This window comes from Lupinus angustifolius, chromosome LG05 (genome assembly GCF_001865875.1).
Source record: "Lupinus angustifolius cultivar Tanjil chromosome LG05, LupAngTanjil_v1.0, whole genome shotgun sequence".
NCBI lineage: Eukaryota > Viridiplantae > Streptophyta > Magnoliopsida > Fabales > Fabaceae > Lupinus > Lupinus angustifolius.
Window position 1 is genome coordinate 24088916 of NC_032013.1, and position 13390 is coordinate 24102305.

General features: G+C 32.0%; 2 protein-coding genes across 2 annotated transcripts; one reads left to right on the top strand and one right to left on the bottom strand.

The window, feature by feature from the left end:
* Positions 2012 to 3144, top strand: LOC109348296 (NDR1/HIN1-like protein 12). The gene has a single exon (XM_019588679.1). The coding sequence runs from the start codon at positions 2175 to 2177 to the stop codon at positions 2802 to 2804; it is 630 nt and encodes a 209-aa protein (XP_019444224.1). The 5' UTR covers positions 2012 to 2174; the 3' UTR covers positions 2805 to 3144.
* Positions 9192 to 10888, bottom strand: LOC109348297 (probable aspartyl protease At4g16563). Its single transcript, XM_019588680.1, has one exon. It carries the CDS (start codon positions 10822 to 10824, stop codon positions 9382 to 9384), a length of 1443 nt encoding a protein of 480 aa, XP_019444225.1. The 5' UTR covers positions 10825 to 10888; the 3' UTR covers positions 9192 to 9381.

The following is a 13390-nucleotide window of genomic DNA, read 5'->3' on the forward strand; positions in this document are numbered from 1 at the left end:
ATAAGGATTTAACATTTTTAGTAATTAAACATGTTATATTGATTACTCTACTTAAAAGTTCCCTTCTAAATTATAATAGTTGGAATATTAATTCAAAAATCAGTCACAAAAGAAATATCATTAATTAGAATTAATTTTTTGTAAAATTTATATGTTTCCCCCATAGTATTTTGTTCCATTTCTCACTAGGGTATAGACCCTGTTCAATAAATCAGTAATATTCATCTCTTTTGAACATTTCAGTGATTCCACAGGCACCATGAAAAAGGGCTAATAAAAGTATGATTCTAAGGCGTTTTTGCTTTTCTTTCTTTGATAGATACAACTTTTGCTTACTAATACATGAAGACTGATAAATAAGAAAACTAATAGTTTAAGCAAAGTTTATCTGAAAAGTGGGAAATGACAAAAAATACAACGGAAAAAATGTCTCTAACTAAGTCTTCAAATGAAAACGGCAAAAGTTTTGAAACAAGGTAAAAAATTAAAACTAAGAAAATTAAGGAATGCAGGAGTAGCTTTTTAATTGGAATTTGTAAAAAAAAATACTTTTAAGTTTTAATTAAGAGAATGAGGAAAAATTCATGAACTTTTGGCCTAAACACATATCCTTTCTATACTTTGGCTTGTGTTCTTTCTTCCAATTCACACCCAATTCAGAAACCATACGAATTTGTGTCTACCCACAAATTTAATTTGAATAGGAATTGATTTCTTTTTCTTGCAGGAATGTGAATTTTTGATTCATCGATTCTTTACCCTTTACCTCATCATGTTATTTTTTTTTTCTATAAGCAAATATATTAGAAACGGACATAAGGAATGTCAACCCAATTACAACTTACAAAAAAGATTAATACAAGAGTAAGGATATACTTCTAGCTTTTGCTGCTTCGGTGCTACCAAGTATATTCTCGAACATGTTGATTTGAGATGGTCGGTGGAACTTACTTGGTAGCTTCTATGTCATGTTTAAGTGGGGCCTAGTATATACACAAAACGTGTCTCTAGGATCTTCCTTTCTAAAAAATCAAAGATCCAATGGTAATGAAGGAGCTCAAATCAATCATCATTTTTCCTATTTTTTGTACGCATGATATATAATATTATATATGTGTATGTATCGACATATTAACAAATTATTTTTTAATTTAACAAACTATTATATTATATGAATCAAAATGAAATTTCTACTCATAATTCTTACATCTACTCATATTTGTCTTGTAGTATGACTACTTTACGAAATGTAAAGCTACCTTTTGTTGACTTAGTAGTCATAAAAACTAATGCAATGAATGCCATTATTAAAATGGACGAGTGAGTGTAGAATATACACCTTCCATACGTTGAATCAGTGGAAGCTAGACTTCAATTAACATTAAGTTATATACTATTACTACAACACATGTATGATTTATTGGCTTTCTTTCTTTGGTTAAATAGAAAATATATTTTTCTTCTATTTTTGTAAATTTTTATCATGAATAAGATTATTTTTTTGTTCGTGTGAACAAGATATATTTAAACTAACTAGAAGAGATACATATTCTTCTTCGCTAGTTAACTTCAAGTACTATTAATTTACGAATCAAAGTTAAAAATTTATTAAGTGGCTTGTTTAAATATTCACCTCCACAACCAAATGATCATTGCTAGCTGATTAAATATGTGCCTAGCAAATAATTAGCTTCCACCGTTTGTTTTTTTGTGGTTGCGTAGGACAATTTTATTAATTAATAACAAGAAGTAAAAGACATAATTACGTCATAACATGATACAAAAGAGTATTTTGATGTTGAATGCAGACCACAACATAATGCCCATGATATATATATATATATATATAAACTCCAATAAACCTACCCTTAACTAGCCTCCACCATTTGTATTCATATAGTAAATAAAATACTATACTCCACTACCATATGTAACATGATCTTATCATAACTTTACAAACACAACAACTTTATCAAATTGTACATAAATTAAGACCTTTAAAGTAATATAAACAAACCACACACTACAAAAAAAGTGTCTATCACACAAAGTGTTCATATTTCCTCTCTTCTTCTCCATCATCATCATCACTTTCACTTCTCACTTCAACTCTCAAACTCCTAACTTCCAATCCACACAAGTCTTCTCTCTTCCACCACCTCCGCCCCGCCACGATGTCGGTAAAGGAGTGCGACCACCACAAGGGCAGGAAGAAGAAAATCTTCCGGCGCATATTCTGGGGAATAATAATCTTCCTTTTCATCATCCTCCTCACAATTCTTATTGTTTGGGCCGTCCTCCGTCCAACTAAACCCACCTTCATCCTCCAAGACGTCACGGTTTACGCGTTTAATGCGACCGTACCGAACCTCCTCACCTCGAATTTTCAGGTCACCCTCTCCTCCCGAAACCCTAACGATAAAATTGGTGTTTACTACGACCGACTCGACACCTACGTCAGCTACCGGAGCCAGCAAATTACGCTCCGAACCGCCATTCCTCCGTCCTACCAAGGCCACAAGGAGGTTGACGTTTGGTCACCGTTTGTTTACGGAACTAATGTCCCTGTTGCTCCTTACAACTTTGTAGGGCTTAGCCAAGACCAAAGTAACGGTAACGTCCTTGTCGACGTTAAAATTGACGGTAGGGTTCGTTGGAAAGTTGGTGCATTCATTTCTGGACGTTACCATATCTATATTCATTGCCCTGCTTACATCACCTTCGGTGCACAAAGTAACGGAATATCCGTCGGGAATAACGCCGTTAAGTACCAGTTGGTCCAGCGATGCAGTGTTAACGTTTGATTTTAACGTTTTCTCAGCCCAACGTCGTTAAGTACCATCCATGCTTTGTTTAATATTTAAAGTTTAATTATATTTACTCTTTTATAGTTTCTTTTTTTGTATACGTATTCTTCTTCTATTGTTCTATGTATATCACTGTGCCATTAGGTATAGTGCTTAATTTCCATTATAGGGTATTTGGAATTGTACATTTTGCTATAGAATAAGATTGCACTTGGAGGAGGATGTGATATTTGATTAAAAAGAAGACAGAGATTGATGTAGCAAAATTACAATTTGTAATAACAAAGCCAATATATTAAGTTCATTTAAAAGAATAATAAATTTATTTTTGTTTCAATTTGGATAAAAAGGTGAGTGTATATTCAAGCATTTGGTGTGGTGTTGCTTTCTTCTTTCAACTTTTGGTTCCTTACAAGTTACCCTATGTATATTCCCTTGTCTATATTATATGAAGCCTGTTAAATTATTGAATCAATGATGAATTATAATATTATGTATTATTAAAAGTTTATATTATTGGACCACCTTTTCCCTTCCCTTTTTTTATTCCGTGATTATCTGTACCCAAATTCTACACTTGACGTATATTCTATTAAATAACACCCCTTCTCCAAATTAATAAAAATGCTAGGTTACAATACATATTAGGCATGTGGGTGTGTAGTTGAATTTGATAAAAAGGGATAGTGTGGTGAATTTATTATCTCTAATTAGCTTGGATTTATATTTTAATTAGGTCAAATTTGCTTGCATTTAAAGTTTAATTAGGTCAATTATTGGAGTGTGTATTTACATTACATCGACATAGAATAGGGTTAGTGGTGGGGTCATTTTCAGTCCCACTCATCCACCTTGCACATTAATAATATGATGAAAGAAAAGAACTTCCATTACGTCATTCCTACAAATGGATGCCTTTATTATTTAGATGTGTTTGGAGTCGTCTGACGGTTAGAGCGAAGAGTTTAAGAGATTGAGGATTCGAATTTCACTCAAAACAAAATATCGACATACTAAAATTTGCATTCATGATATAGATATATAAAATAAAAGCATAGACAACCCAACAAAGCACATGCATGCCTAGAATCAAGGGGTTTAAACTTTCAACATTTTGGTATTGAGCACCGTCAAGTTTAGGTTGAAGTTAAAGGAACCTTCATTGATTTGTCAACACACAAAACCGGCCACACCATGTGTGCATGTGAATATGTTATAGTATACCACTTTGATGACGAAGACTCACGATCACGACGCTCCATATATTAGTCACCAAACTCTATGAATACATTGGAATGTTACTCAAAGTATTTTTCTATTTTGCTTGCTTCTATTAGGACACATTAAATCACATGCTCTCTATGTTACCATACTTGAATTGACCAAGTCTTAACTTCATTTATATAACAAGAGTGGTAATAATAAAGCAGATGAACTTTGTAATAAGAAATTAAATTAAATGATAGTGTTGTGTTTTTAAGTTTATAATGAGTTATGTCCAAACTTCGAAAGTTTGAAAAGCATGTATCTACCAACACTAAAAGCATATTTTTCAACTTGGCATATTTATTACAAATATGTTCATGCTTTGTATACATATTATGACACAAGTAGAAGCCAAAATTTTAAGATAATTTATTTTTGTTACCAGCTAAACGTGACTACTGTTCTTTTTTGGAGTTTGTCTTGTATTGGATGTAAGTAATGTTTTAAAAGTTCTTGGCAAATCCCTCTTGCACTTCTATTAGGGGGAAGTATAACTTATGCTTCATTCCAACTTTGGTTTTTTTTAATAATAGTTTATCATATTAAAAAATCTATTCTACAAGTATAATTTTTCTCTTACATATATTGTTCTCATTAAAAAAAATCATAGTTTGTAAGTTTGATTATGGTATACAAGAGAAAATTTTGCAACATGGAAGTAGTCATGTCCAATAAATGAAAGTTTCATGTACTGAATCGCCTTCTAGAGAATTCTACTAAGTGGGCCGTAAGGGTGGCCCATTATGAACTGCATAATTTAATTTACTAACCTTTTTGTAGTGATTATTTGGTCTAAGTCAGCTTACTACTCATTGTAGATAAAAGAGTTTGGATGTAGATTTTTTGTCCCAAATTCTATCCCAAACTTCGTCCCGATCTAATCAGCTATGAGCAAGTAATATAAAAATGTAACATTTTGTTTTTAAAAAATTTATTTTTAGTTATGTGTCATTTTTTAATTGATAAGGACGGGAAATTGAGATATGCTTTAATACATGTGATCTCTATTTAAAGAGCTTACATATGTAGAAATAAAAATACATGAAAAAGGAACATGGTGATAAGGCATTAGGTAGAGAAAATCAAAATTATGAATTTAATAATTTCGGAATTTACATAGGGTTAGGAATTAAAAATCAAATAAATGAAGGTTAACGAGTTGCCACAATATGTGTGGGTCAACCCACTTAAAAGGCCATACTAATGGGCTTTTAAGTTATAATATATCATGTTAGCCTCGCCAAAAATCATGGGTTGGGTCGTGTGTTGCAACCCACATTCCAATACGAAATGGGTCTAGTAATTATGATACCGAATACCCAACATTATTATAAAAAATAGTAATATTATATGATATAAATATATATTCTGTATCAGTTTTGAGATTATAAATAACTACAAATTTGGAATGCTAGTCTTAATATTTATAAGAATTTACAGTTGGTGATGAGAAAACATGACATATTTGGTTAAGCAGAAACTGTAGTCTGTGAGTACCATAGAAGGAAAATTTATGAAGGGTACCAAAAAATAAGATTAAATGAACTGGAGTGTATTAAATTGTCATCAATTATTGCATGTTGGAGTGGAACAAGAGAAGGGAAAAAGGCACACATTCTCTCACATGCACATGGTAAATGGCAATCAAAGCTATAACATATTCTCTCACATGCACATGGTAAGGAGAGCATATGTGTCATCCCACAAATTGTATCACCATATGTATCATGTGCCTATGATTGGTTAAAAAAATTATTTTTTTGATTAATCATAATTGATGACAAATTCAGTAGCACAATTTATGAGATATCATATATGTAAGTGACAATCGAAGCTAAAACATATTATCTCTCCTCTTTCATTTGACCTTTACCCTTTATATTGGAACTTGATTCGTACGGCTACTGAGTCCTGCTGATCCGATTTTGCAACTGTTTTTGTAATTTGTAATATTCTCTTTATCTGTATCATGTATAGGGATTAAATTACAGCATTAGAAACTGCTACATAATCATTTCTTATGGAACTTTACATCTTATATTTTGGCTTCCCGGGTTTGCTGGTGAAGTTAAATATAAATCATGAATGGGGACACATATGTTAATGTACCCAATCCACAGCATTAACTATTTTGTAGGGGATAAAGATCAATTCTCACTGCCAGTTTTTCATTATTTTCTGTTCTGGACCAATTAGAATGTTATATTTTATTTCTTTAAAATTTCTTATGTAATAATATGTTATTAGTCTGTGATTAAGAATGAGACAAGAAGTGTGTTAGGCACGTCCATTTAAATGTGAGTAAGATAATTTTTTTCCCTTATCTCTCAATGTTAAGTGTTTCATAAACCTAGAAAGATACTCAAAAGTGATCCATAAACCTAATATTTTAAGGTAGTTAAAAGAAAAGAAGTAGTAAGAGAAAGTTAGAGTTAGAAACAAAATGCAAAAGTTTCATATAAAAGCTGAATATTACAAAATATCATTTTGAAATTTTGATTCCATAATTTACTCATGCACATTACAATGATGAAATCAAATTATCACAATTTTTTAAAGTAATTATCACAAATCTATTGCAAGTATATTTTTAGCTCCGGTTTTCAATTCCTTTTTCTGTGGGGGAAGCACTTTCGAGATTACTAGTACCACTTGTGAACCTCCTAGATCAACGGCATGTGCCTCACGCCTCTCTTTGGTTTCTCAATTCAGTGTATTGAATCTCTGGGACCCAAATTCTGACACGTAACACCAAAAAATTTAAAGATTTGATTTTTTTTTATTTTTTTAATTAAATAAATTAAGAATATATACTTTTTAATTAAATGTGTGTTCTTAACCATAATTTAATTTTTTATCAATTCAAGCCATATTTATTGATTGAACTGAAGAAAAGAGATGGAGGTAAGGGAACACTGTTTTAGAACTTGAAGTTAAATACATCCCCATCAATATTTGTATAATTATGCATGAGTACTTGTCCAACTAAAATTTAAAATTACAACTCACTATGCATCCAACTTGCTCTTTTGGTCATATTCAATCACGTGGAATCCAACCATGCATACCTTTCTTTCACACCATTGAACTGTTTCTCAGTTTTTGCTCTCGTTTTTAGCCTTTTCTCTACCATGTGTTTAAGTACATTTATTTATTTTCCTGAAAGCCAATTATTTAACTAAGTTTATACTAATGACTCCCTCATTCTGATGGTTAAGGTGGATGAGTTTGATGAATAAAGTGAAGGGGATTGTCGATTCGAGTCACACCCATAGCAAATTTAAAAAAATAAAAAAATGATTATAAAGTAGTTTGATGGTTAAAAGAGAAAATAAGTAGAATAACAGATGTTGAAATTTCGAGTTTTACTCATAACAAATACTACCATTTACGCGATAAAGAAGAAGTTTACTCTAACTTGAAAAGAAGACCATGTTAATTAACATTGTAGTAATATAGATACTAATAAATGTCTTTATCCTTAACCAAGTTTTTAAAATAAATTGTACACATAAATTCACACCAACTTTAAAAGGAATAAGATAAGAGCCTTCCTTTTCAGAATTTCAGTGGTCCTTATTTTTTTTTATTTATGTATTGTCTTTAACTGATCCTGATAATCAAAGTTTTTATCCTTTTCCTTGTTTTATTCTGGTCACTTAAGTGTTGGAAGCATTTACAATGAAACAAGATAGGGTTGTCCATTAATATCTCAATTACTCTCTTACCATGTTACCTCATTCTTCTGCATGCCTTTTTTAATCGAATTGGAGAACAAAATGGAGTGGAAAAACTGGTGTAAGTATCTAAGCAATGATGATGCTTCCAGTCATAAATTTAATACCAATTCATATTGAAGGAATCTATAAACTAAAACTAGATGGTTTAATTTGATTTAAAGAACTAATAAAACACGAATATAAATAAAATTTAAGGCAAAATCCAAATGAATTCATTAATTATGAGAAAGGATCATAAATAAGAATTTAAGCTTTAGCTTAAGTAGTTATTTGGAGTGTTATTAAACTCAGACCGGTTAATGACTCGATTTTTAAACTGAGCCAATGAGTCACTGATTGGATTAACAAGTCAATAATTGGACCGATTAACTCTGTTTATATTAAAAATTCTAAAAAACTGAGTCAATTTGATTTTAATGCAAAACTGAATAAATGAAAGACTTGGACCGGACAAATATCCAATTCATAGTTTTACAATCTGATTATTGGGAAAAGAAGTAATTAAGAATTAATTATGATTCTGTCTAATATATTCTTTCGTTACAAGTACTACAATTTAAAAAATGGAGAGATCATATTCCCAATTGAGATTTGAGACAAGGGGTTTAACTTTTATTGTGTCTATATCCATAAAACAAAATAGTCCTGTTTTGGCATACATGTATCAAAAAATAACAAGTAGGGTAAGTTCATGGAATGCTATAGGACAAACAATAAACACAAATAATGAACCACATGTGAAGTTTAAATAGAGAATAAGATAAGATATTTTATCGTATTAGGAGATAACTTATCTCCTATAACTAGTAAAGATGTGACATGTGTGTTATTTTGTTTATTTTAAAAATATTTTTATAGAAAATAATGAAACATGATACATGTCATAATTTCACTGGCTTGAGGAGATACTCCATTCCCATAAAATAAATCAATACTTTCCCTTTATCTTTCCCATACATGAAAGAAAAGTAGAAAATGTTCCTAAAGAACAATGAAAAGGAATTTACCCCATTAAAAAAGAAGGCTTTTCAGCTCTTCAAATCAGAAAGGAAGAACACAATAAGAGATTAAAGAATATATATTATGTGCAGTTACTTCCATGGGAAGAAATCAAATAAAGCACTCCAAGGATCATTTTCATATCATAGAAATCACATGAAAACAACAATAACGGCTAGAAGTTAGCATCTACTTTTACATATCTTTGGTGAAATCATCATAAACAAAATAATGCATTGTTATTTACTCATTTATTTATTAAAAAAAGTTCCCATCATCCATCATGCAATAATAATGCATTGTTATCTTTGTGACTTTATAGCAAAAGAAAATAACTTTTGCTTGCCCCACTCACATTTAAAAAATAATAATAAATAAAACAACCATGAAATTCCAATCACCACCGTAATTGTCAGCGGCACTGTATTCACAGCCACCATCACAATGGTGAGTTTCCGAACTAAACTAAAGATATTTCAATTTTAATATCAATGTTACAGTTTTTGAAGTCCTTACAACCCAAGAAATGTAATACGAGTAATCGTAACTACAATTTAAAATTATCTCAATTAAGTACTCTTATTGCAAGTCCGAGGCCCGAATCCGAACCTTTCATTTTCCAAATCAAATTCTACATTGAAATTTTGTTGTTGATAGTTCCCCAAGATGATCGCCGGACCACTACCCCTCGCTGGACCGACAACACCATCGGAAACAATCGTCAAACAAACCACTTTATCACTGTCGACGAATGAGAAATAATTCGCCACCGGCAATACCATTTTAGCACCACCCCTAAACCCGAAAGTTAATTGAGGCAAATCGACATTGCCGCCGGAGTTATCAACCGTAAAACAAGGACTCAAACCCGATTGAGTTTCAACATCCTTAGCCCTTGTGTTATTTCCTATTTGTTTCTCAAACTCTTGAGCCACCAATTCAAACACTTGTCTCTCCATAAAGGTAAATGTTGAACCGGAATCCACGATGGTTCCACCGTTACCGTCAGAACCCGGTTCCAACAACCCGATCGGGATCTTGACCCGCTTTCCACCCACCATGATTTTCTTAAGGCTCACGTAATAGTACTCTTTGAACACGGAATTTACTTCAGGGTTTTTCTGAAACGGTGTGTAGCTCAACCCACTGGTTTTTCCATCGCCGGAGGAACCTATCTGCAGAACAAGGTCACTATTTTCCGGCGAGTCATCGAATTTATGAGAAACTAAACAGTAAGAAAATCTCTTCAAACCCATTTGAGATGGAAGCGATTCTAAACCGCGTCCAAAACCTGCAATCCCAGAAGGTTGCCGAATCGAGAGAAGAGAACAACCAACTAGAAAATCCGGCACAACTTTCGCCGGAAAATTGAGATTCTCCGAGAGTAATAAACCCGCGGTTGAACCCAACCCATATTGAATTATATAGGTAGGACAATTAAAGCTACAATTTTGAGTCTTTGGGTTGCAACCATTGCAACGAGATTCAACGTTAGACCCAAAAATCCAACCACATTTTGGGTTAGCACAACCAACGATTTTCGAAGATGTTGAGTTTTTTGGAATGAACTTAGGGATTGTGGTAGGATCAATATTTGAGAAGGAACAAGATGAACATGTATAACGTGATGAACATGGGAACCAAACAAGGCTACTTCCAGTGTCTAAGACAAAAGACGAGGTTTGAGTTGGTGTTCCAAATTGAAGATCTATTGAGTAACCACCATAGCTTTTGGAATGAACTTCTGTAGTAACATTTGAAGGGTCGTTGAGATTGGTTTTGTTGCTATGTTTGAGGTGGGTGGCGCGTGTTAGAGACGCAGAGGCGGCGAGTTTGAGGGATTGGAATGGATCTGGTGGTGATGAAGGGTGGTTGGTGAATAAAGGAGAAAGAGGAAGAGTTATTGTGTTGGGGTTAGAAGAAGAAGAAGAAGATGAAATGAATGAAAAGAGACAGAGGAAACAGAGAATAATGTTAGGATAAGTCATTGGAAAACTTGTTCTGTGTTCCATGTGTTGAGAAATGAGGATAGAATAGAACTATAGAAGTTAGAACAACATAAATGAATGAACATGTTTCTGTTTAGGTTGGTTTGTTTATATAACAAAAGCTTCTTTGAAAATGTTTTTATAATGCATGTTTTTTGTTATCTTTTTTCTCAATACAAAATTAATGTAGCATTTAAAGTTGTTGTGTCTAAATGAAGATGTAAAAATTATTTGATTGATAATTGCTGTAGCAACTAACGGCCATAATCACTACCAAGGAAAATTAAAATGTGATAATTTTATCTCCTCTTTTGATTTGTAGAAAGTTAAGCTGTTGTGTCTACACGTAGTGTATGGCTTTGTAACTGAAACGTTTTCTTTGAAAATGACAGAAAATAATATTATAAAAACTTTACCCAAATAATTACACCACACACATTTGATTATGTGTGTCTATAGGGTTAATATAGGGGTGTAAAATTTAGATACATGTAATCAACATTCGTTTGATTTTTTTTGTACTACTAATGTAATTCTCTCATATTTTTTAGATAATGAACTAATTCTTTTTTTATGTTTGTGGCTACCTTTCCCAACAAGTATCGCTCCCAAGAATCAAACTCTCGACCTTAAGGATCCAGTGAGACCTTACATCACTACATCAACGCCTTATTAGTTATATGTTTGATTACACTCACATAAGTTATTGTTTTGAGTTGTAAATAGGAAAACAATTTCTTATTTTTTTAATGTAGTCTTTGAGATTCAATGAAAATGTAAGCATTCTCTCATCCAAAAAAAGTTTAGTTGTAGTTGAAATAGACTCCACTCCAAACAAACTTTACTTGTGAGATCAGAATTTTGAATAACAAAATAATAACTTTAGGAATTTTTATCTAATTATCACTCCAACCTAAGATTTAATATCATAGCTATGAGGGTTTTGCAACCTCGTTACTCTATGTATTGTGCCAAAAAAGCATATTGTGTATAAACTAATACATAAACATAATAAGTTGCATTTGCAATGACTTGAAAAGGGGCAAGACTTCTATATCACTTTATTCATATTTGAAGGATTGAACCTGAAAGTTTAGGAATTTTATATAACCGTCCATGGTCAAGTTCTTGCAACCTTGCTTCTTCTAGAGACAAGTGACATTGTACAAGAGTTGGAGTGAAGGATATATAAGAAATAGAAGAAGGGTAGAATAGTTTTTGTTATGTTGTGAATGGGAATTTTGAACACTGAAGTTTAGAATCATGCTTGAAATCTTGGCTTAAAGGTTAACCCAACAAGACATTCACATGGGAAAAAGGTAGTTTCATATGTTAGGCCCAATTTAGGGCTTAGGTTCTTATATTTGGGCTGTATTGTTCCTAGAAACCATGGCTTAATTTTAATTTTAGATTTGTTTTACTAATACTAACATGTCAATCGAAACATTTTGTCTGTCGGCCCGTATTCTTATTTTTTGATATTAAATATACACAAAAATTTTTTATAAATGTGTCGTTGAATATTTTTTCGTGTGAGTCAAAGTTGTTCATCTTAAGTGATCACGAGAGAAAATAGAATTAGAAGAATATGTGGAATATAGTGACGCATTGATGAAAAATAAAATAACATATGAAAGTCTCTTGTAGTTATTAATGGAATATTATAAAATGACAAATTTGGAATATATAAATTATGTCATGGTAGTTACTAAGTGGAATCGAGTGAAATTATATATATTCTTAATTACATAAATATCTAAATATCTGATAGATATATTTTATATTTATATAGTAGTATAAATATTCATCTTTCCATATTCTTGCATTACTTACCTTAAGCCAATCATGCTACCACATGCTACATGTTTTAAGTCTCAATACTTTTGTAATGAGTATAGTCATTTGTCATGTTACATGAATAGCCATATTCTTTTGCTAAATTAGCAAAGTTGAGTGAACATATATGCCTAATTGAATAAATGTCTCAACAATCAGGAAGCTTCAAAAGAGAATCGACACATGGCCGTTGGTTCAAGTAGTACATGTTTGATTCCCCTTAAGCAAGAACCTGAGTTTGAGTCTTGTGGATGGAAAATTGCTCGATGGGAGAGTTAGCTTCACATACCTGTGAATGTTCCCGGCTCGGACAAGATTGCCTCCAGTGCGAGGATACCTGTGGGAAACCAAAAAAAGAGAATGGGCACATGTGACCTATTTAATATATTGTGATTCACATGAGTAGATATAAAAATTTGTTTAGTCAACGTTGTTACATTATTTTGAAGGTTACCCGTTTGAATGGGAGAAAAATATGCCATGACCAACTAATTAATATAAAAAATGGTACCATAGTTTATGCTTAGTTTTTTGGCTTGTGTTGATGAAGACTTTATTTTTATAAATATAAAGTTCATATCCATATTATTTATCACATATGGGTAAATTCTAGTTCATGTCATGGTGTAAGTTATACTATCGTGCGCAGTTTCTCAAAAGTTAAGATAAGATAAGGATATAGCATAATACAATTATACTTTAATTGATACACCATTGAACATTTTTACACTATCACATAATCATCCATGGTTGT